The sequence below is a fragment of the Moschus berezovskii genome, chromosome 4 (genome assembly GCF_049115385.1).
Source record: "Moschus berezovskii isolate FMDL1 chromosome 4, NW_MosBer_1.0, whole genome shotgun sequence".
NCBI classification, from domain to species: Eukaryota; Metazoa; Chordata; class Mammalia; order Artiodactyla; family Moschidae; genus Moschus; species Moschus berezovskii.
Window position 1 is genome coordinate 112,697,583 of NC_142463.1, and position 24,365 is coordinate 112,721,947.

A 24,365-nucleotide genomic window follows, 5' to 3' on the forward strand; every position below is an offset into this window, starting at 1 on the left:
AGTCATCCCCTGGGCTAAAAGCTGGTCCTCAGCCCATGCCCCGCCTCCCCAATCCACTGCCTCGTTCGGGAGCCCGGGACCGGGGCTGTGTCTACAGACGGGAGGGAGGTGCGGGTGGGCAGGGGTCCCGCCGGCTCTGCCCGGGCGCCTGCGACGCTCGCGTGGCACCCGCTCTGCCCTCCGCCGCTCGCTCTCCCGGCGCTCGGTCCGTCTCAGCAGCAGCGAGGGGTGTGAGTGTGCGTGCGCGCGCGCTGGGGGGCAGGGGGAGGGCTGGAGGGAGGCGCCGTCGGAGGGAGAGCAGACGTCAGGAGGAGGGCCGAGGCAGAGAGGGGAGGAAGACGAGGCGGAGAAGGGGAGAGCAGCAAGCGAAAGACCCCGCGGAGAGAAAGCTTGAGAAATCAGAAAAGGGCGAGGGGGAAGGAGAGGGGGGCGAGGGAGAGGGAGGGGGAGAGAGACGGGACCGCGAGGAAGGAGAGATGAAAGAGGCGCGCAGGGAAGGGAAGTGAGTTTGTGCGCGCGAGTGAGTGTGCGTGCGAGTGTGCAGGGGCGGGCGCGGGCGGCGGGGGCGGGCTCCCGGCTCCCCTCCTCCCAGCCCGCTCCTCTCGCGCCCTCGCCGAGTCCGGGCCCCAGCCGCGGGCGGGCGCGCGGCGAAGGACAGCATGCTGAGCCTCCTCGTCTGGATCCTCACTCTCTCCGACACTTTCTCCCAAGGTAGGCGCCCCCACCCCGCCCCGCCCGCGCCGCCCCCCACCCTGCCCGGGGCCGGGCGTGCGCCCCACCCGGGCGGCGCCGAGGGGCTCCGGGACCCGGGGGCCGCGGCGCCGCCAGGGGGGCCGGGTCCCCGCGCGGAGTAACGGGGGCTGGCCGGGAGGAGTTTTCCGCTGATTTGTCCAAGTTGCTTCCCCTGGCTGCGCGGGAGAACCGAGAATCGGCGCCGCGAGGGCCGGGGGCCTGAGTGGAAAAGGGAGCCGACCGCTCAAAGTCTCTCCCGGAGCCTCTGGCGGCTCTACTCGCCTCCACCCTCCGAGACCCGGGGTCAGGACGCCGGGGGGAAGGCTGGGAGGAGGGCGGGAGCTCAGATTCGGGGGGCGGAGGTGCGCGGAGAGCGGGGACCCAGGCTCGCGGAGGTGTAGCTGAGGGAATCCCGGCCCTCCTTCAGCCCAGCCCCTCGCGGGGCTGAGTCCGAGCCGCAGCTCCAGACTGCCTGGGGCTGCCCTCCAGAGGAGGGGACGGGTGCCTTGGGGCCTCTGGTGGGGACTTGAACCCGTGCCCGCCCAGGCTCCCTGTCGGCAGTGGAGTTCCAAAGCTTCGGGCCCGCTGGGTATGCAAGTGGCCATTTGCGCGGGCGGCGGGAGTGGGGGACGGCTAACACCCTCTTGGGTCAGAAAAGTACCGATGTCGGGGCTCTATTTGGGACCGGCTGGGAAGAGCCTGGGAGATGGAGGAGAGGTTGAGAGATGCGGGAGAGGTTGAAAGAGATGAGGATGGTAGTGTACCCTAAGGCTGGGCTGGGGGGCGGCAGGGGAACGGAAGAAACCGAGGGCCCAGACTTCAGCCCCTACTGGGCTCTGTTTGAGTGGATTCTTGTCTCTTGGATCTGACTCTAAGGAAGACTTAACCCTGCTGAGCTAGCCCCCCCCCCCCAACTCCACCCCCACCACCAAGATGGAGCTGACACACAGAAATAGACATACAAGCACCAAAAACCAGTCCTAGACACTGAGACAGACTATTCACCTACTGAGACAGACATCCCCGCGAGCATTCCCCGCACGGAGACAGACACATATACACAAAGACGCTGACGCATCCGCGGAAGACAGATTCCTCCCCCGTATCGGTACACGCGGGCATCGTGCCCCCAAACACACCACAACTCACAGACACAGTACATGTATGGATGCAGTCGGGCATTTACAAGGACACAACACATACCCGCACACAGAAACCCTTCTGAGAATCCCAACCCTCCAGCAAACAAAGAAACTTGAACAGACATTCCTATAGGCAGATACCTATGGAGATGTACAGGCAACAAAATGGAGGAGGTGGTCTCCTCTTGGGTGGTGTTGGGAGGGTGGATCTAGGAAGAGGAAAGTTACCCTGCACAGAGCACCCTCAGGCACGGCCCTGTTCTCCCTTCCCTTCCTGGCCTGGTGGGTGTGCGTTTAGGGGTGGGATGTTGTATTGGACCCCTCCCCTCTCCTCCTGGCCGGGTCCTCCCTGGCTCTGAAGGCAAAGCCTGGCTGAGTTGGTGGGGGCGGGTCTCCAATAATGTCCCCTAAGACTCCCACCTCCCTCCCTCACACACATGCATACTTAGCATTTGGGTAGGGCCCGCGTTCATACTGTGAGTGGGGTGGAAGTGGTGCTGGGGGAAAGGAGGCCTGGTCCTGGGGTTGGCAGGCCAAGCCAGCCACTTGGCAGAAAGTTGGGAAGATGACTTAAGTTCTGACTTTGTTCAGCCAGGCTGCTGGGGGGGTGGAGAGGAGGAGGGCCCACAGTGGTGAGGGAGGGGTCAGCTGGGTCAGTACTGGTATGTGTTGGGGGCAAGCATCTGTCTGCCCCTTTCCTGCAGCCTTAATGTGTCAGCAACGTGGATACGAACAAGCTTCAAGGAACAAAAGCAGCAGTTCGCAAACAGGAGAGGCATGTGGACTGAAGCAGGACAGAATGGTCAGAGAGAAGAGTGATGTGTGCCTTTCTGTCTTGGCGGGGGAGGAGTCGGGGTGAGCTGAGCTTCCATCGCCCATCCTGCAGGGGTGAAAGCAAGACCTGATCAAAGTGTACAGAAGTATTTGGGAGTGGGAGGGGGGATACCAAGGGGAGAAAAAGGGAGAGGATAGAGCAGAGGGGAGAGGAAGTCACTCCTGAGTGTTCCTGGGAGGCTGAGCAGGGACTGGGGAGGAGGCAAGGTTGGAAGGAGTAGGGACCTGGGAGACGGGGATGCTCACGGGACAGGGCGGGAGAGGAAGGGGACGGTGGCGGTGGCAGGACCTCTCTCCTCAGCCTCCACCCTTAGAGAGAAGTCGTAGGCAGGGACTGGGGCAGTGAGAGGAGAGACTGAGGGGGGTCGCCAGGCACTTGAGGGAGGGTGGTGGCAAGTGCGGAGAAGGTGGGAGGAGAAGGCAGTTGAATTGAGGGGAGCGGAGAGGAGAGAGGAAGGGAATGTTCAGCCTAGGCAGAGAAATAAAAATCGCGTTTTAAAGAATTTCAATGGGCTTCATCAATCTTCATTTTTCACTAAATAATTTTCTGTATCTTATCTAAATGAAAACCATTATCCTTCCCCCCGTTTCCATCATGCGCTGGCTCCTCAGACTGATTGCGCCGAAAATTGAAATATTTATTCATTTTCTGGGAGATTTTCTCGCTCCCCAGTCTCGGGGAGGAGAAATTGAAAAAGAAAGATTATAGCTAATCAGAGCAATGTGGGATGACAGGCCGGCTCGGGGTGGGAGCTGCCTCCCGGGGAGGGTGGAGGTGGGGGTAGGGGGAAAATGTGTCCCTGCAGCCCCTAGATGTCCCCTGGGCATCCCTGCCACTACTTGGCAGGGTGGCAAGGAGTAAAGGGAAGAGGCCCCAGGGCCTCCTAAATTCCCAGTATTCAACTGCCTGAGTATAGCTGCATCCTGACAGGGAACAAGAGTCTGGAAAGAAGAGTAGCTGGGAATGGACCCCCTTCTCACTGTGCCCCCCCCCACCCCCCGCAACACACACACTTCACATGGCCCACATTTCTAACCCAAAGCAGGATCTTGAGATTGGGAAAGAGCAGGGGAAGACATGGAAGAAATCAGGATACCTGGTCCCTCTCCTTGACCTTGATTGGACTTCTGCTCAGACCCCAAGAGAAGGGTGCAAGCCCAGTTTTCAGGGCTTAGCATTACCTCCAGCTATCGCTCTGGACCCCAGAAGATACTGGATCAGGAAGAGGAGGAGAAGGTATCTAGGCCTTCCACCTTCTGCCGGCCCCTACGTTGCATGGTTGGTTGTCTCCTCTGCCCTTGGTTCTCTGGTGGGGTAGGGGTGAAGCAGCCAGCCTTGTCCCTGGCTCTCGCCCCATCTTGACCTGAGAACCAAATGCTCTGATGGGAGCTCCTGTAGAGCTTTATATCCTCAGGGACTAAGTCTTCATTTCTCTTTTATCCTTTCACTTTCTGACAAGGTGCTAAGCTTGCGATAAGTGCCCTTAAATATCTGATCAATTGATTGACTCGATGAGAGTGCTAGATGTTGGAAGGAGGCGGTATTAAATGGTGCTTAAATCACAGCCTGTTGTCCAGCTCCCTGGCTAAACCCCTTCCCCCCAGGCCCCTGGATAGTTGTGTCAGCTTGAACAAGCTGTGTGCTTTCTCTGTGACTCAGTTTGCTCGTCTGTATGGTCAGGATAGAAATAACATTTCATAGAGTGGCAATGACATGTTAATCCAAATAAGGTGCATGGAACAGTGTCTGGAAAGACACGCCCTGGAAGTGCTTCTGTTAGGACTTTGTGGCTGGACATGGATGGCCCACATCCTTGTTTGCTTCCTTTCCAGCTCCTCCTTCTCTTCTTCTTTTCTCGCTCCAGCTGCCCAGCTTCTTGGTCCTGGGCTCCAGCACCTCTGCTTTGTATCTCGTGGAGAGAACTGGGTTGTGGAGGACCCAGAGCGGGAAGCTAACCAGCCTTGGTTGGAGACCTCAGGAAGGGTCTGGGGAAGAAGAGGACCAAGTGGAAGAGGTTGGCATTCTAGTGAGAAGGAGCCAAATCTCTTATGAGAAATGAGAACACTAGCCCTGAGGTGGCAGCATTTCAGAGTCTGGAAGTCATCCAGGTCATTTATGAAGCTCTTGTGCTAACTACTTTATTTGCATTATCTAATTTAATCTGTACAACAGCCCCCTGAGATTGGCTCTGTAATTATCCCCATTTCATGGCTGAGAAATCGAGGTTTAGACAGGTTGGGTATCTTGATGGTATTAATGGTTGGGGAACCAGCTCCCTTCAAATACTGCCCCCACCTTCCTTTGACTGGGATCCCACATGCCAGCAGGGACAGATGCTGAGCCAGGATAGGGTCCTTCCTGATCCAGAGCTGAAGGAGCACTCAGAGGAAAAAGGAGAGAGTGCTCATAAATGGAAATTCATTCAAATTCCTAATTTTATTCTGAGATTCTGCCCTACATTTTTGGGTGTTGAACGGGTTTTCCTTTGGTAATATAACAGTGCCCATAAATGACTTTTAATTTTTTGTTTGTTTATATTTTTTATTTGTTTGACTGCTGCAGGGTCTTAGTTGCAACAAATAGGGTCTAGTTTCCTGATCTGGGATTGAACTCAGGTCCCTTTCATTGGGAGCACAAAGTCTTAGTCCCTGGACCGCCGGGGAAGTCCTGTAAAAAGCGCTTTACTTGGCAAATGGAAAAGGTTTGCCACTTTGTGTTTATTTCTAAAATTACACACAGCCTTTACAGGTCCGTGAGCTGCAGACATGGAACCTGCCCCTGCAGCATGCAGGACTGACTTGAGGAGAGTCATGCGAGGGGTGGGGTGCTGAGCAGGGTCCTAGGGAGAAAACCAAGACAGTCAGCTTCCAACTCAGCCCAGTTCCTGGCAGACACAGAGGCTGGGGTCTGGTGGTCTCATCTGCTTTGGGAGGCTCTGCCCGCCCTAGGGTAGGGAAAAGTGACTGTAGGAGAGTTGGTCTCCCAACCAAAGCATCAAAATGACTTCTTGTCAAATCCCTACTGTGTGCCAACACCCTTGTGAAGGAAATGTTACCCCCATCTTAAGGATGAGGAGACCAAAGCCAATTTTAATTAACTTGCTCAAGGCCATCCCTGGAGTATTAGATCCCAGATTCAAACTCTTTGTTTTACTACAAAGCCCATGGTCCCCTGGGCACCCTCCAGGGCAGAGGCACCTGTGCAGTGGCCTCCCTTCGGTTGAGGTGGCTATGGAGGGGAAAAGAGGGCGTCTTCCTGCTCTTGTTCCCTACGGTGACAGACAGGCTCCTCCTGGTACCTGGCTCAGCCTGCTCCCCCTGGGCTCAGCCGAGACACCTAGCCCACCTGCATCTTGCTGTCTTGCTTGGATGACCGTCTGTTTTATTTAGTGGGCATGGGAACTGCTTGTCTGTCAGGAGCAGGAGGTTTGTAATGCCGCAGATCTCTTCTTCCCACCTGTAGAACCTTTTTAACTTTGTATTGTTTAATCACTAAGTTGCATTGGATACTTTTGTGACTCCATGGACTGTAAGCTTCCAGGCTCCTCTGTCCACGGGATGTCCCAAGCAAGAATACTGGAGTGGGTAGCCATTTCCTTCTCCAGGGGATCTTCCCCACCCAGGGTTCAAAGCCGCATCTACTACATTGGCAGGTGGATTTTTTTTTTTTTTAACCACTGAGCCACCAGGGAAGTCCTGTATTTATAGTGTGTTCCAATTTTAGCAACTTTTTCACATGTGCAATCTCACTTGGTAGATTTATTACAACTGTCCTATGATACAGGCAGTGTAGTTATTATTTCCCCCACTTAATACAGAATAAAACAGTCTTAGAGAGTTGAAATGACTTGCTAAGGGGAAGTTGGGCTGGAGGGACGGGAAAGGGGCAAATGCCTCCATCATCCCAATTTTGGGGATGGTTTCCAACCAAGGATAGGGACATTCCTGTCCATGCGTCCAGAGCTGGGAAGGCTGTGTCCCTTCCCCACCTACCAGCTCCTGCCTGGTTTCTTCTCAAGGCCTCCAGGTCACTTTACTTGGCCCTGTCCTGGAAGATACTTTGACCTGAAAAGGGCTGGGATTGGGGGTGGGGGAACGGCAGGCAGTGGTCAGCAGGAAAGAAAAAAGAGGCTGCCATGCCCTCAATTCTGAAATGTTATGTCAAAGAGAGGCTGTCTCAGGAGTCAGGAAAGAAAATGAGTCCATTCTAAGTGAGAAAGAAGCTGGTTCTCTTTTGTGGAGAGCCTACTTTGTGTTTTGCATGCATTAGTAACTCGTTTAATACCATCAGTAAGGACTTGCCAGGCGGTCTAGTGGTTAAGACCCTGTGCTCCCAATACAGGGGGCATTAGTTCAATCCCTGATCGGGGAACTGGGATCCCACATGCCTCCCGGTGCAGCCAAAAATAAAAATAAATTTAAAAAATTTTCTTTTAAGTACCAACAATAATCTGTTAGGAGTTATCCCCATTTTGTGAGTGGACAGAGAAAAACAAAGAAAGACGTTAAGCAGATTGGCCAACATGATATATTTAAGAGAGCCGGGACCTGATCCCAAGCAGGGAAGTTGGAGTGGGAGGCAGGAATGATTCCAGAGGGAAGCCCCTGGAGATGGATGGGCACACCCACCCATTCCACATCGCTGCCGCGTGCAGGTCTCACCTTGCAGTATGTGTGTGCAGGCACGCGTGTAGACTTCCTCGTGGCGCCTGTGCGCTTGCACACACAGCCGCTGCTCACCCCCATACACCTGTGAGCCTGTGTCTCTCGGTCCATCCATTTGCTGGGGAACACTGCCATGTTTCCTTGTACCATTCCCTGCCAGCTATGGCAGCCATCCTTTGAAGAGTCTTTGAAGGCACCAGTTGTTGTCTTGTCTTGCTCTGAAGATGCACACACTACAAGGTTAAGAAAGTTAGAACCCTCAGGTTCCCCACTGTGTGATTCTGGTCTCTCTCCAGCCTGCAGCCCCAGCTCTTACACCTTCCCACCCACTGACTCACAGACAGTGCAACCTGACCGAGTTCTTTGAGCTCCCGGGATGAAAGCTGACTTTCTTTTTTGCTGAAGATCGCATTTTTCTTTTTCCATCCTGCTCTCCCCCACCCTGCATCAACTCCCTCCAAGCTCCCAGTTTCTCCCCCTCCACATTTAATTTCTCCAGCAACTTTTATTAACCTCTGTAGTCTCAGGGAGCTGAAGCCTCATTCCTCTGTGCCCTCCTTGAGTCCATTTAACAAAATTGGGATCATATTGAAATAAATGGGCCTTGTAGCCAGCCAGCTTCCTCAGGATTCAGGGTCTTAAATCCAGGGTGGAACTCTGTAGTACTCCCTAGCAAATTCCATTAGTTTCCCAGAAGATGCTGCTGCTGCTTCATTCCTCCAGGGGCCTGACTCTGGGAAGGTGATGGAAGAATCTCCCAGAAGGCCATGGGGACTGGGTTTGAGGCAGCAAGGGACAGCAGGTATCTGCGTGCTCTGTGCTGGCAGGGCTGTCCCTGTAGCCTGTCCCACTCCAGGCCAGATTAGGGGTCATACATCCCTCTTCCCAACTGGCCGTGTGATGCTTTTCTTCTCTGCCTCTTCTTTCCTTCTGAAGCAGTTGGAGGAGTCCATCCACACTGTGCGGGAAGAAAGTCCGGACTTGCTTCCTTTATCCCCCAGAAATGTGTTGCGTGCTTACACTGTGTTCCAGGCACCAGTGTTGCCAAAAGAATAAAATACTACCTTTGCCTTTAAGCGTATCCCTTTGTGATTTAGATGCAAATTACTTAGCTTCTGTCGTGTCAGTTTACTCTTGCATAAAATGGGGAGAATTCGTTTCTTTCCAAGTCAGCAAATGTATATTACTATATATGAAACATACATTATGTAGGCATTATGGGGAATAAAAAAAACCCCACAATATCATATGATCCTTTCCCTTTAAGAAGCTAAGATGTGCATATATATGAAAGGATTCCAGTAATGCTAGACTGGGTGTACTTGGCGCCAGGAGAGCAGTGTGCGCAGTCAGAGCTGGGGAGCTTGCTGTGGGCTGAAGAGGCCAGGAAAGGCTCCACGAAGGAAGCGGGTCTAAGGATGGACAGGATGTGGATGGGGCAGGAAGAGGGAGAGCATTACCAGGCCACTGAACTTCCCGAGTCAAGGTGTGGCTGCAGAATGTGCAGGGTCCGTTGAGGCTGGTGGCAGCTGAGGATTTGGGTTAGGGAGAAATAATGGAGGTGATCCAGAACAGTAGTCTGGGGCCTGACCCAAAAAGGCCTGGAAATGCCAGGCCTGAGACCCTCCTGTAAGAAGGAAGAGACGGACATTTCTGTTTTTAAAGCGAAGGAAGTGTTAAAAGCTTTGTGATCCCTACTTCATTCTTCACCAAACCCTCCCGTCCTCTTAAACTCCTCATCTGCTGGAGCCACCATAGAGGTTTGTGTGTGTGTGTGCTCAGTCCCTCAGCCATGTCCGACTCTTTGTCCGTGGACTGTAGCCCGCCAGGCTCCTCTGTCTGCGGGATTCTCCAGGCAAGAATACTGGAGTGAGTTGCCATGCCCTCCTTCAGGGGTTCTTCCCGAGCCAGGGCTCAAACACCCATCTCTTGCGTCTCCTGCATGGGCAGGAGGATTCTTTACCACTAGTGCCACCTGGGAAGCTCACTGTTGAGGTTTACAGCCCCTTAAGATGGCACTGCTGCTGCTGCTGCTGCTAAGTCACTTCAGTCGTGTCCGACTCTGTGTGACCCCATAGACGGAAGCCCACCAGGCTCCCCCGTCCCTGGGATTCTCCAGGCAAGAACACTGGAGTGGGTTGCCATTTCCTTCTCCAACGTGTGAAAGTGAAGTCGCTCAGTCGTGTCCGACCTTTAGCGACCCCACGGACTGCAGCCTACCAGGCTCCTCCATCCATGGGATTTTCTAGGCAAGAGTACTGGAGTGGCTTGCCATTAATGAAATGGGCAGATGGGGTTTGACTGGGTAGAAGTGAGCAGAAAAACTTGGGAGAAAATCAGTTCGCCTTGGGAAGTCTCAGGTCTGTGACCAGAATTGGGGAGGCTTGAAATGATGAGATGTTTTTTCTCTTCAAATCCTCAGGTCTAATAAGATAAAGATGCCTGGAGGCAGAGCAGCTTGGTGGATACCTAGGTTCTCTGGGAGCCTGGGCCGGGTCTGCACTGTCCAGACTCTAGGGGAACCACCTGGTTTCATCAGACGGCCAATCTGGATTTATTTAGTCCCTGCAGGGTCAATCCTGGGTCATTTCCTCTGGTCAGTGGCCAGAGATGTGTGTGCATTTGGGGGCTGAGCCTAGGAGATTCTTCAAACCTCTTCAAGGAAGCTGGCTCTGGCTTTTCAAATGAAAACCTTTGAAGAAGATTCCCACCATGGGAGTGAGCCATAGGGGTGAGTGCCAGTGTCCCACTAAGCTGGTGTGTTTTTAATAGCTGAGCTGGGCTGGGCATGCATGTAGGCACCAGAGAGCCAAAGGTAAGTGTGATTTGGTCCTTGTCCTTGAGCCACTCTGGGGCTGGTGTGAGATGGGAGTATAAACACATATTGACAATACTATAAGATAAACGCTAGAAGAGAGGTATGTGAAAAATGCTGAAGTCTGGCTATCGGAGAGGGGGAGTGGAAGAGGCCGCCTGGCAGGGGGAGGGCACAGCCACAGATGTGAGGCCGGGGCTGCGGCTGGAGCCTCTGGAATGCAGCGCTGCTCAAGATATCCCGGCTCCGGACAATCCCTGATTGTGCCCCCTGCTCCGGATGGAAGGAGCTGAGGAATCCGAAGGAGTGAGCGAGGTCCCTCCCAAGGATTATGATTTCCAGGAACAAAGGCAGTTTATATAAAGCGTGCTTTCCCCAGATCTCCCAACCTCTTGTGTCCAGTTCCCTCTTCCCTATCCCTACTCCCACCCTACTGAGCTGATTTCTAAATTAACTTTGTCCTTGGTTGAGTTTCCCCCCCCCCTTCCTGAATTCTCCCAGGAACAGCCTGGGGCCCTGCTCGCTCCATTACCCAGCATTGTCAAGCCATGAGGTGCTTTTAACTGCTTCTTCCCATTCGATTCACTTAACTGGGAGGTTATTAAAAGGAAAGAAGCTGAGATGGGCAGATGGGGGCAGAGAGAGAGAGACAAGGGAGCAGGCAGACTGGTCAGGTGACGTCCCAGAGAGAAGTTGGGGTTTTCTTCATTGTGATTCCCTCGTCATCCAGTGGACTCCTGGGTTTTCATCCCAGCCCCTGAGCAATTGACCTCAAACCCTGTGTGCTGCTCTGTGCCTCAGCCCCTACCTCCTTGGAAACCTATCAGCTTGACCGCACTGTGGGGATGGTTTGCGGGGACTCCCAGAAGCCCCTGAAACCCGCTCCATCTTTGCCCACCACCTCTCCATGCACATAATCCTGCTGCCAGCGCTGACAGCTCTCCAGCCTCCGTCCCCAGTCGGCTACTGCCTGGATGATGTTTGATTCCACACTGATGTGCCTATCACCCTGCACACATCTGGGACTTCTTCCCTCACCAGGCCGTCAGTGAAGTGAGAATACAAATTCATTTTAATGTCAGTTTGAGCCAAATATAATTAGAAGGGAAAATCTGACTTGGCAAAAAAAAAGAAAAAGAATCTTAATGCACTGCAAAGCAAGTTGAAATGACTTCTGGATTATCTGCACTGCTGCTGCTCTCCATTTGTGCAGAAAATTGAGAGAGGAGCCCGTAAAGCCCATATCTAAGGGATTTGGTTTGTGCATGTTGCCTTTGCTTTCATACCAGGGTCGTGTCCTAAGACTGGTCTCTTTCAGCACACCCTTGGAATTGGATAACCCCCCCAAGTGCCCTGGGACCTCCTGACCAGAGGGCCTATGGGAAAGCCAGAGAGGCTGCCACCTGTGTGAGCAGGACCAGGTCATTTCACTGGAGCCTCAGTTTTCTCATCTATAAAATGGAGACAATAAGACCTACCTTAGAAGGTTGCTGTGAGGATTGAATGAAGGCATCTATGTCAAGGAACAGTATTTGGAACACGGTCGGTTTTCAGTAAATCATATTGCACAGTGCCTGCTTATTTACAGCTCATAGTCCAAGGCAGATCAGTAGGATGAATGAAGGACAAATAATGGTGCAAATACAGATAAGTCTATGTGAACCATGCCAGTGATGTTGGTAATCCTGAATTTATGGTCTCTGGAGTGCCATGCGGCGGGAGCTTTGAGATGGCAGCAAAGAGAAAGCACCCGGCTTTAGAATTAGGTCTGATCCTGGCTCTGAAGATTCAGTGGGCTCTTCATCTGTGTGAGCTTTAGTTTCCTCATCTGTTAAATGGAGTGATAGCAACCATTTACCTTTACTTGAAGCCCTAGGGAAGCACTCCTTGGGCAATGCACAGTAGGCAGGACCAGACAGTTTAGGTTTAAATCCCTATCTCTCCACAAGGTTTCAACTCAGTATGTTAGAACAGTGATTCTCAAACTTGAACATGCTTGTGAAGCACCTAGGGAATCTGGTTAAAAAGTGCAGATTCTGATTCAGAAGATCTGGGGTCAGGCAGGATTTCTGTGTTGGCATCAGGCTCCCAGGTGATGCCAATGCTGCTGGCCCTTGGATCACACTCTGAAGTGTTAGAGGATGTGTTTTGTCTAGGGAAATACAGCTTCGACGTTCTAATGGGAAGCAAGAAAAAATAGAATTCATTTACCTGCATTCACTTTTCAGCCGGCTTGGTTGTGTAACAGAACCTGGATGGGTCATTGATTCAGGACCGTCGATATGTTTGTTTTAGAGAAGCAGGCTGTGCGAGAGGAGAAGGGGCAGTGGGTGCCGGCCTGCCCATCTTCGGCCCCAGGCCTGACCTGCCCAGCCTTATTCCCACCACCTCCCACGCCCCCCAGCCACCTCTATGCCACCCCACCAAGTGTACGCTCATGCCAACAGCTGCCGGCTGCAGAGTTGAAAAGCAACCAGCCAGTATGTTGGTGGAGACATGCCTCCATGCCTGAGCCAGTCAGTCCTCAGCCAGCCTTCTCCCTTCTTTTTTTAAATGAGAAGAATGACTCCTCATAACCCAGCTCTCATTTGGTGGGGTTTTTGGGGGAAAAACATTTTGACTGAGCTGCTAGCCAGGTCCTAGGCCTTGTTGGCTTTGGCTTGAAAGTTTGATCATGAGCAAGGTGAGATCTGGGAAGGAAGGTGGATCGTAGACCTACTTGGGGTCATGGTTTTCAGGGAGGAATGGAGGACCACCCCTCGGCAGGTCATTTTCTCACACTCATGGTAGGCCTAATGGTTGTTCAGGCAACATGAGCTAACTCAATCTCTCCCTCCCTTCGTGATCTGGGTGCAGAGCCTCAGGTTGTCAAGGAACGTCCACAGGCCAGAGAAGAGCGCCTTTGCCCTCAGAGTTTTCTGATAAAATGGGAAAAGTTTGTTCCGTATACCTAGGGAATCTTGTCCACTACGGGAAGGAAGAACCCCCAGAAAGCTGACTACACTTTCAGCCATCTCCAAGTGCAAACTACACACATCCATCCGGAGGAGTTTCAGAGTAAACAAAGAAGGAGGTAGGGTCGGTCAGAATGGGCTTCCTAGAACATAGATCCTAGGGTCAGGAATGAAGGTGGAGAGATGATTCTGGAAGAATCTGAACACCTTTGGACTCTCAAGATCTCTCTCTTTAGGCAGGACTAACTTGAATCAACCTGGATGCATCCGTGTTTGTCCTTTTTCTGAAGAGAAGGGAATTTCATTTGCTCTCTTTGCCTGCTCACCTTCATGTCAATTAATCCCTGGCAAGCAGAAAGTTCTTCTTTGTGTCTAACCCCAATCCTTCCTGCTCTTCCATGGAAAAAAAAGAAAAAAACTGTCTTATTTGAGACTATAACTGCGTAAGAGTCCAGTATTCTTTATGTCTGGAAAAATAACATTTCCCCTAAAAGGGTCATTTTTCTCTCAGTGCAAGGCAGAGTTTCCTGTGATAGAGAAGCAGGCCTAGAGAGGTCAGAGGTGACACTGTCTTTGAGGCCTCAGTTGAGGTCGAGCAGGTTGTCTCTTTAGAGAGCAGGTCTACTTTCCAGCAATCCGCCAAGACTATCTTCCCAGTGTCCCCAGTCAGGGCCAGAACAGTAGTGTTCCCAGGAACCCGGCAGAGTCACCATGCCCTTCTTTGTCCAGTTTCCCCTTCTCAGTGGCTCAGAGCAGCTGGAGGCTGTTGGACTCTGGTGTCCTTCACCAGGCCATTGTCTCTGGTGGATGGCTTGAGGGACCCTCCTCCTCCCCTCTCGGGGGCCAGGCTGAGAGAAGCTCTGGCATCTGGGGTCGCACCGGGTACCTGGAGGAGAGTGGGTCCTGCAGGGGAGATGGCAGAGGTGAGCCTAGGCCACAGTCAGGACCTGATCTAGCTTCAGAGCAGGAATATCTTCCTTTTGGGAATCACATATTGTGGGTGTGTGTGCGTGCTAGGTTGCTTCAGTCGTGTCTGACTCTTTGCGACTCTATGGACTGTAACCATGAGGCTCCCCTGTCCATGGGATTCTCCAGGCAAGAATACTGGAATGGGTTGCCATGCCCTCCTCCAGGGCATCTTCCCAACTCAGGGATGGAACCTGTGTCTCCTGCATTGCAGGCGGGTTCTTTACCACTGAGCTACCAGGAAAGCCACACAGGGATGTCCTCAACTGAGCCATCCATGCCTGGGTGGACAGGGTGGATCCCAAGTGACATCAGTGTTGGCGGAGAAAGAAAGGGATAGGGTGTCTGCCTTTGGAGATCTACTAATCTGATGGAGTATGGACTAGGATACCAGACTGTATTAGATCAGTGCAAACTCTTAGCCCTAAGCTTGAACTTGAGGGCGGAGGCTTGGTTTCTGCTGTCAGTTAGCTAGTTGTAATAGAGGAGACAGGTTGCCATCTTCCTCAGGGTCTAAACACACATGAAGATCATCTAAATAAGGGGGGCATTTTGAACCCTGTTGCACATTTGCACAGGAGAAGATGGAAAGAGATACTGGAGCTGTGGCATCAGTTAGGGAAGGTTTCCAGGAGGGGACAAGAAAGAAAAATAGACCCCAGTGGGAAGGACTGGTAAGAAAGAAAAATAGACCCCAGTGGGAAGGACTGGTAGGACAGGACCCAGTGGGAAAGAAGAGACTGTTCTTATAGGAGGGTGGGGTGGGAGAAGAGCGGGAGCCGGGTGGGAGAGGGCTGTCCAGCTAGGGCCCTGTGGGCTGCTGGCTCCGGGAGCTGTGAGCTGTGGTGTCGCCTTGTCAAGTTGTGGCCCCTGCAGCATTCGCACCGGCCGCGTGACATACTCCCACATGCCAAGGCGGGGAGAGGAATGGTGTTACAGCAGCTCCTGGTCCCTTGAGGACAGGGGAGAATGTGAGTCCTCCAAGAGGAGGAGCTGACATGTCTGGGGGGAGACAGGCGCCTGACCCTCTGGTCCTTCTGGAGGAGCCAGTGGGGGTGTTCTGAGTTGGCTCTGCTGTGGAGCCTGCCTCGGGGGCAGCCTGTCTTTGTCAGGAGCTGCTACCCTGTTTCAAGGGTAGCCATGGCCCGAGGGCCTGGAAGTGCTGCCCGGTGGCCTGGCACGGGACAATCTGTCCACCAGCACAGACGCGCGCTCCACTGCGCCGGGCCTCTCCCTGCCCCCAGCTGGATGCTCCCCGGGCCCCTTCCTCCCGCTGTCCTTCCCTGTCTGTTGGTCTGTCACTCGGCAGGAGTGAAATGTGTCCTGCTCCTGGAGCATTTGGTGCTTGATAATTTGTGGATTATAGCTAACTCTCGATAAAGATTCCCCTAATTGCTTGGCTCACCTCAGGTTCTATCATCAAAGCAAAGCCGTGAGGCCCCCCTCTCGCCCTCCTTTTCTTTTTATTATCTCTTAATTAATCACTCTGGCTTTCACACTTAGCAGATAATTACAGTCTCCTGGGCACGCAGCTCATTTTCATAACCTCCTGCTCCAAGCCCGCAGCAGAGGGGGGAGGGGAGGAAGCGGGAGAGAGGGGAGAGTGGGAAGAGAGATGCTGGAGGGAGGTGGGGGCAGCTGGCGGCGGTGCCGAGACCAAGGGAGGGGCAGAGAGGGACGTCAGGCAGCAGCACTGAGGGGGTGCGTGGAGTGCTGTGCGGAGCACGGGCCCAGAACCCCTGGTCACCCCAGTAGGCTGGTGGAGGCTCTGCTGGTGGTGGTCAGGGAGGATGGTCATGCTCCCCGGGGGAGGCTCTACCGGGTCCATCAGAGCTGGTGCGGCCAGAGCTGCACATCGCTGGCTCCCTTGGCCTCCCTGGTTGTGGGGGGGATGAGGTAGGGTGGGATACAGCAGGAGGTGTGTGTAGGCTGGTGACCAGAACACTTGATGAGGAGCAAGAGATGGTCCCAGTGAAGTTCATCGACCCTATGCTGGGAAATGAAGTCTGCAGGGGTGAGAAAGGATGACAGGGAAAGAAAGGGCAGGGCCACCACCCATTTAGGACCCAGGAGTTGGCCTGGGAACATTTTCTGAGGAGAGCAGGACACACACTCTGGAGCTGAATCCCATGGCCGTGTGTGCTGAGTCGCTTCAGTTGTGTCCAACTCTGCAACCCTATGGACCGTAGCCCGTGAGGCTCCTCTGTCCGTGGGATTCTCCAGGTGAGAGTACTGGAGTGGGTTGCTATGCCCTCCTCCAGGGGATCTTCCCGACCCAGGGATCGAACCTGCCTCCCTTGAGTCTCCCGGGCTGGCATTGGTTCTTTACCAATAGCGCCACCTGGGAAGCCCACTCAGGGAATAACCACTCCCTGATGGCGACTGGATGCAGAGGGGGAAGGCCTAGCACTTAGACTTACACTTGCAGGTGCTGTGCCAGGAGCTGACAATATGCTCCATTTCGGAGATGAGGAAAGCTGTGGCCCAGGAAGCAGAGGTAAGGGAGTGAGAGAGCACTGTTCCTGCTGGGCCCACAGCCCCGGCACAACCACAAACCCGGGGGCTTTCCTTGGGCTTCCAGCCTGAAGATAAACAGAGAGGAGGGTGTCCAGAGATGCATGTGAGAAGACCGAGAGACAGTGGCGTTTACTCAGAGGGTTGGGCGCAGTCTGGCAGCTCACCACTGTTCCCACTGCTGTTCTTCTCGTCTCTGAGGGCGGGGCTGCTGCTCTGAGGTGGACAGTGGGGGACGTCCACTCTTTCGCTCTCCGTATTGAATTTTCTTTCTTCACCCTAGCACAGTGCTTGGTCTTGAGAAAGAAAAGAACTGGACCCTATCGACCTTTTTGCCATTAACGAGCCATGGGACCTTGGAATTGTCATAAAGTCTGAGTCTCAGTTTCTTTGTTGGTCAACGGGAATCTTGGAAAGACTGCAGATGGTGTATGTAAACAGAGTTCCTGGCTTATGACAGGTGCTTAAAAAATGGGAGCTGTGATCGCTATTCCTATTCCTATTGTTATTACCACTGCACATGGAAGCACCTAGCCCATGACCCTAGAAACCACATCAAACAAGTTAATTTTTAAAAAAGCTGATGAGGGAGGGAGAGTGCTTTTGTTCACCTCTCTCAGTAAGGGAGGGAACAAAGTTTGTACACTGTGCCTCTTCTGGGATGTGCTGTTGCGCCTTGACAGCCCAGGTCACTCTGTCCGGGTGCAATTTTTCTTTTCACAAATAAGTTGTCTGTTTCGGCAAGGGCTGCTTCCAGCTCAGAGCTTATTGGCATCCAGCTCCAGGCAGGGTTGACATTCTCCCTTTGCTGACCTCCACGCCTCAGACGGCCCACTGCACCTGCAGCAGAGCCCCCGTGCCAGAGGGTTCAATGTGTCCAGTCTCACTCAGGTGGTTTGTAGCTTCTGTCTCGGCTCCTGGTTTCCCAGGCACTATGGCAGGAAAGTCTACATTCAGGAGGCAGTATGGAAGGGGCGCAGAATTGCGAGTGCTTGTTGGGAAGTGTGCCTTATGCAGTGACGTGAGCCTGTTTTCTTATCATAAAATGAGAAGGGTAGTAATCTCCAAGATTCTGGCTGTACCGTTTTCTGACTCTTTGCCATCCGGGGGGAGTTCACATAAAGGACTGGTTCTTCCTGAATGAGGCCCTGGATCTCTCTGATTTGGTTTTTGAGCCAAAACCAGAAGTATTGATTTCAGAGAGCCAGAGTTGGGGTGCCCCTCGGAGAAGCATTGTTTGTTTAGGAACCAGGGTGGGTGCAAACTTTTTATACATTTTTCAGATCTGGTCTGGACTCTGGGTAAGGACAGCAGAAGTACCCTTCTCCCTGCAAACACACACATACACACGCGCGTGCATGCACACACACACACACACACATGGAATCTGCTGTCCTGGGAATGGAGATGATCCAGCCTGCTCTGGGAAGGTTGGGGACCCTGGATCACGGATGTGGGTGCCTGTGTGCCTGTTGATAACAGTTTGTTCCTTAAGAAACAAGGAACTCTGATCTCACCCTCAACTTTAGCTTTGGTCTATGAAAAGGTTTCGCAGAGTCTTGTGGGAACATAAACATTTGGCGGATTTCTTTCTCTGAAAGCTATTTCTTCTTTCTTTTTCTGGGAACTTTCGCCAGCAAGATCAAGGCCCCTCCACCCTCCCCCCTTCCCTCCCCTCTGCCTGAGACACCCTACCCCCTCTCTCCTCCTCCCCACAATGAAAACAAAGTCAACTGGTCGGTACTGGGGATCATCGTGGAGCAAATTCAGCCAGAAGAAAAGAGTGAGGCAAACAGATAGCTCTCCCAAGAGGAGAAATTATAAGAAGGGAGGGGAGAGAGAAAAAATAAGCAAATGGCATCAGTGGTGAAAAGTGAATTCCAGGCATTTAAAATTCTTTTGGTTTTAATCATCTCAGAGGCCGACCAGAGCTGAGCTGTGGGGGGAAGGGAAAAAATGAAAACCAGGGCCCTCTCCTAGGAGCCAGAGCCCAGGAATTTCAGTCTGTAAAGACCTAAAGCCTGTGCTATGTAAGCTCCATCCTCACCCTCCACCTCCCGCATCTGATTCTCAAAAGAGTTACCTCCTCCAAGGGCCTTTTCTGACTAACCCTCCCTTTATCTCATTTCACAGGCTCAGTTTATACTCAGTTTTAAAGCACTGACCTTTCAGTTTTCTACCAGATTGCAAGTTCCCCAAGGCCCTGGATTCTGTTTTGTTCAAAACAAAACAAAAATAACAAACAACAAACCCCAGCCTCTTTCATAAGTCATGCCTGGGCCTTCTCAGTGAGGGTCAGGGCCCCCAGAGAAGCTTCTGGGCCTGTTTTCCTCATTTGTAGAATGGATTTGAAGAGAGGAGCTGAGCCTGGAAGAATCTCCAGGAGGAACTGGGAAGCTGGGAGGGAGCCTGGCAGGTCCCGGTGCCTCCTGTGTGCTGTGTGCTGTGTTGGGTGCTTCGGTCTCAAGGCCTGTCCTTTCTTCTTGCCCCCTCCCTCAGGGCTGGGGCTGGTTGTTAGGAAAAGCAGCAAGTGAAGCCCCTTGACACTGGGGTTGGGGATTTGGGTGGCGGGTCACAGATTCTAAGTTCTTCTCGTTCCCCAGCCAGAGGGACAGGATTGTTTTAAGGATCTGGATATCTTGACAGCCTAGCCAGCTGGTAGGTGGCGAGGCATGAAGAGAAGCCACCCGAGGTTTCAGAAAAGTGTTAGTCGCTCAGTCACGTTTGACTCTTTGCGACCTCATGGATCGTAGCCCACCAGGCTTCCCTGGCCATAGGATGTTCCAAGCAAGAATACCAGAGTGGGTACCCATTCCCTTCTCCGGGGGATCTTCCTGACCCAGGGATTGAACCCAGGTCTCCTGCACTGCAGGCAGATTCTTCACCATCTGAGCCCCCAGGGCCTCCTCCTTTCCTAGCCTGGCCCCTCCCTGTGTGCTCAGCATCTTGCTTCTTTCTGAGCGCCCGCCCTCTCCTCCACTATCTCCTTCACCATCTGGAGGCAGCTCTTTCCTTTCTCCTGACCACTAGGTGTTTCTCCCACTTTTACACGTCCTCTTTCCCTCAGACTGGGATCTCTGACTTTGTTTCTTGTAATGCACCTCCCACTGCCTTCCCCCAACAGGACTGTAGACATCGAGAGCTCGAGGGTATATTTGAGCTGATCTTAAGATTGGGTGACCTGGATTTTCATCCTGACTCTTCTTGGGCAAGTGATATGCTATTTTGGAGCCTCGGTTTATTCAACTATAAAACAAGGAGTCACTAGTTTCCCAGGTGGTATTAGTGGTAAAGAACCCTCCTGCCAATGCAGGAGACATAAGAGACACAAGTTCAATCCCTGGGTCGGGAAGATCCCCTGGAGGAGGGCATGGCAACCCACTCCAGTATTCTTGCCTGGAGAATCCCATGGACAGAGGAGCCTGGCGGGCTACAGCCCATAGCGTTGCAAAGAGTTGCACGCGGCTGAAGTGATTTGGCACTCACAGATGATGCAGACGAGGCCCCGGAAATACTCTTGAGCTTCTGAGCAAAAGGGCAGGATCTGGAGTTCAGACTGCTTGGGTTCAGATCCGGAACCTGCTGCCATCATGATCCTGTGCAAGTCCCTTCACTTTGGTATGGAAGAATAGCAGCATCTGCTTTGTAGCGTGGTGTAAAGATTGAATTAAATAATCTGTGTAGAATGTTTGGAAGAGGTATCTGAGATGCTTTAAGTGGTATGTGATAGCTCTTATTGTTGAATTGAATCCTAATATTTTACGGTGTGGAGTGGTATGGATGAGAAGAGCCCCTTGGATTTGTAGTCTGAAGACCTGGGTTCAGATTCCAGCTTCCTTCCCAATTTTCTGTGTGACCTTGTGCAATTTCATTTCAAGTTGTGAATATAAGTTAATGAAAAGTCTTTGGGGACAAGGGGACCTTCTCTCTTGATCTTGCACCTGCTACAACCTCTGTGCCTAGAAAGATGCCTGACATGGGCACTCAGGAAATGTGTGTGACCTAAATAATTGAGTATAAGGTACTAATCTATGAATGAGGACATTGAGGCTCTGAATGGGAAAATGAATTGATTGAGATAGATACAGCTCATGTTTGCATGTTTGCATGTGTGGATGTGTTTGTGTGTGCGCCCATGCAGGGAGAGGGGGTGCCGTTGTGTACTGCAGGATGTCTAGCAGCATCCCTGGCTTCTACTCACCAGAGCCAGTAGCAATATACCCTCCATTCACCGGTGTGACAATAAAAGATGTCTCTGGACATTTCCAAGTGCCCCCTGGGATTAAATCGCCCTGAGAAAAAGTGAAAATGAAAGCTGCTCAGTCATGTCCGACTGTTTGTGACCCTATGGACTGCAGCATGCCAGGCTCCTCTGTCCATGAAATTTTCCAGGCCGGAATACTGGAATGGGTAGCAATTTCCTTCTCCAGGGGATCTTCCCAACCCAGGGATCAAACCCATGTCTCCTTAATTGAAGGCAGATTCTTTACCATCTCAGCCACCGGGGAAGCCCAAGAATACTGGAGTGGGTAGCCTATCTCTTCTCCAAGGGATCTTCCTAACCCAGAAATTGAACTGGGGTCTCCTGCATTGCAGGTAGATTCTTTGCCGGTTGAGCTACCAGGGAAGCCCTGGAAATCAAGTCTTCTGACCCCCAATCCATAGCTTTCTCTAAAATACCAGATTGTTGTTTATCTCTCCCTTTACCCAAGTATTTAACCTTGACCCGTATCGTATAATTAAGAGAGAATGGTTTATGTTGTTGAGGAGTAAGTAGAATATTCAGTCTCTAGACCATTTTAGGAATGATTAAGTCTTCACTTAAACCAACAGAGGGGCCAGGGAATGACTGGGTAGCTGGCAAAGACAGCCACTTGGACAGTCCATTGGTGGGGAGTGAGTGGAGGCCCTGACTTTCTTTAGAAACATTGATGAGGCTTTCTGGGAGGTCTAGCCCACCTCAGCCTTGAGCATATAAAAGCAGACCCCTGTGGTGCCAGACAATAGGACTCCGCTCTTTTGGGTCTCAGGCACCTGTTTCACCCCCCACTTCCCTCAAATCCCCCACCTCACCCTGGTCCCTGCACCCACCAGCTATAGCTGCTGAGACTTCTCTGATGTCCTCGGGCACCTTAAAGTACAGAAAAATCAAAGATTTAATCCAGCCCTTGAAAGTTGCCAATGAAAACCAAGACTCAGGAGTATCAGTGACTCACTGCCCCAGAGCAGATACTAGAAGTTCCACCTTCACCCTGCCCTGCCCCCCATCCAACACACACACACACACACACACACACACACACACACGCACACACACACGCCACCCAGCAGTTTGGAAAACTGCTTTATCTCCACAGACCTCCCTGTCTCCTCCCCCACCATTCCCAATTGCACGGATCAAAAAGTCTTTTCTTGGTGCCTGAGGGTGGAGTGGGGAATAGATAAGGAATCTATTGACCATTAATTGCTAGAAGAATTGAGGCCCAGAGAGGAAGGTGGTGGTCCCCAGAGAATCTTGGGTACCACTGCTCCGGGGAATGCCAACAGATCACCCCCACCCCCAACATGCCCTTATCCTTCGACCTCTGCCCCACCTCTCCTAAAGGGCCTTGTCTTGCTGTCATGGCAACCAGGGGATTAGGGCCATCTAGGAAGCCCAGTGACAGGGGAGAGGGCTTAGGGGAGAGGCAGGTGAAGGAGGAAACGAGAGAACGAGGTGATGATAAGAAAACCGAGTCGGGTGGGGGGAGAGCAGGGCAGAGAGGAAGGTGAAAGGAAGGGAGGGGATGAGAGAAACCGCATCCATCCAAGAGAGAAAAGGAGGGAGGGGCGGGGAGGGAAGAGAGAGAGAGAAACCTCAACTTTTATTTAAAATCAGAGAGCAGTTGTACGCCTGGAGTCGTTGCCATGGCAACGGCAAAGAAAAGGAGATAGAGAGCTTGTGAAGCCATGAAAACCCAATAGGGGTAAATGTTTAAAGCCAGGAACAAAAACCATTCAGAGATAATTAAGTAACAGGCCGCAGGTTCCAGACTCCTGCCCATTGTCAGGGGACTTGGCCTGAGACGCCAGCTTGTGCTGCCTCTCCTTCTCCCCCGCCTTCGTTCTTGTCCTCACTCGCCAAGAGGATTTCCAAGCAGCAGCTCAGGAGCCCCAACCCTCCTTCCAACCTATTCCCCTCAACTGGGGACTGCCCCTCTCACTCCAGTGCCAGCTCCCCGGACCAAGGCTGGATGAGCTTTCTGACCTCCACTGTTAGGAAAAATACAGTCTTTGTAGGGAAAACAGCAAAAACAGGCTTTGGTTGGATAGAAGAACTTGTGGATGCTAAATTGCTAGATGGATAGTTAAGTTGCGGACTTTCTTCCCTTGGAGGACTTCGAGGTTAAGGGATACAGATGTCACAGGCAGGCTGACCTCTGTGCTGACTTCACCCTCTGGGCCTCTGAAATGCTGGGGGTGCCTGGGCTCTTCCTTCAGAGGGGGGAGTCTGGGAGCTTTGCTGGAGCTGTTTAACTGTGTTTAATTCTACCTCTAATTCCTCTTTGAATGCTCCTTAGGATTTTTTTTCCCAGCAGGCTTAATCTCCCCAAGCTTCAAGATGGCCAAAAGCTAAGCTGATATTTTGAGGGTTAGGTATACTCGGCAGAAATAAAAAAGAAATAAAATGCCAAAGTACTTTTTTGTATTTTAAATGAGTCTCACTCAGTCACCTCACTCCCACCCTATACATCACAACAACTGACTGGCCCCTTGCCCCATCTCCTCAGGGAAATAATCTTCTGAGTTCTGCCTCCCCCTACCTTCAGATGCCTCCCAAGAAATCCTGGATATCAGAGAAGGCTGTGATGTTCTCTCCTTCCTCTCATCTCGAGATGCAGTTCTGAACTGAAGGCCAAAAGAGCTAAGTTGCGAGAGTCCTGTTTTATATCTGCAGCCTTCCCCCACCCCCACCACCCACTCTTATCACCCACCTCCAGTCCATTCCTCCAGATACTCTCAATTTTATCCTTAGACTAAGCCAGCCCGTCAGAGTGGCAAACCGAGACTGAACGGTTTGGGCCCCTCGAAGAATTGCTTTTACTGAGCTGAGCCTCTGGCACTGTGCCATCAGCCCGCACTGAGGAATGTTCTAAAGGGCAGCCCTGTGCAATTCCTTATTTTATTTACGGTAGGGGCGCTACCCAGGACATGGTTCTACACATCACAGTGAGCCTTGAGTAAGGACCCACAGAAGAAAGTTCTGTAGTGGTACTTTTCCTAAGGTACCGGTTAGTGTTTATTTTATGGGTACCGTAAATTGCATCACGAATTTTGAATTTTTTCCTCTGCACATGCTGCTTGGAAGCTCAAGGCTAATCTTGCAGTTCATCTCTGATGAGGGACTGAGGATCTTGTGGCAGATATTTAGTATATAACTTTACCTTTTCCTCAGTTTATTTCTCCAGTGCTTGCTCTCTTTCCCTGCTTGCCTGAGCACCACCGTCCGTGCACAGTGTCTCATGTCATCTCTTCATTTACTGTTTGTTAAAAAAATATTTATTTATTATTTGGCTGCACCGGATCTTAGTTGCAGTGTGGGAACTCTTAGTTGCGGCACGTGGGATCTAGTTTCCTGACCAGGGATCAAACCTGGGTCCCCTGCATTGGGAATGCTGACTCTTAGCCACTGGACCACCAGGGATGTCCCAATTTATTGTTTACATAATTGACTCTGTGAGTGCTGCCTCAAGTCTTTTTTGT

At 52.1% G+C, this 24,365-nt stretch overlaps 1 protein-coding gene across 2 annotated transcripts in view; it reads left to right on the plus strand.

Moving 5' to 3' along the window:
- The first annotated feature begins 423 nt into the window (after positions 1-423).
- KIRREL1 (kirre like nephrin family adhesion molecule 1) overlaps positions 424-24,365 on the plus strand; it is a 104,554-nt gene continuing 80,612 nt past the window's right edge. Inside the window, exon 1 of one of the 2 annotated variants that reach the window (XM_055401732.2) lies at positions 424-711. In XM_055401732.2, the coding sequence (XP_055257707.2) occupies positions 660-711 (52 nt within the window). In that variant the 5' untranslated portion in view covers positions 424-659. The remainder of the gene's footprint in view (positions 712-24,365) is intronic. The other variant, XM_055401733.2, reaches the window with a different exon arrangement.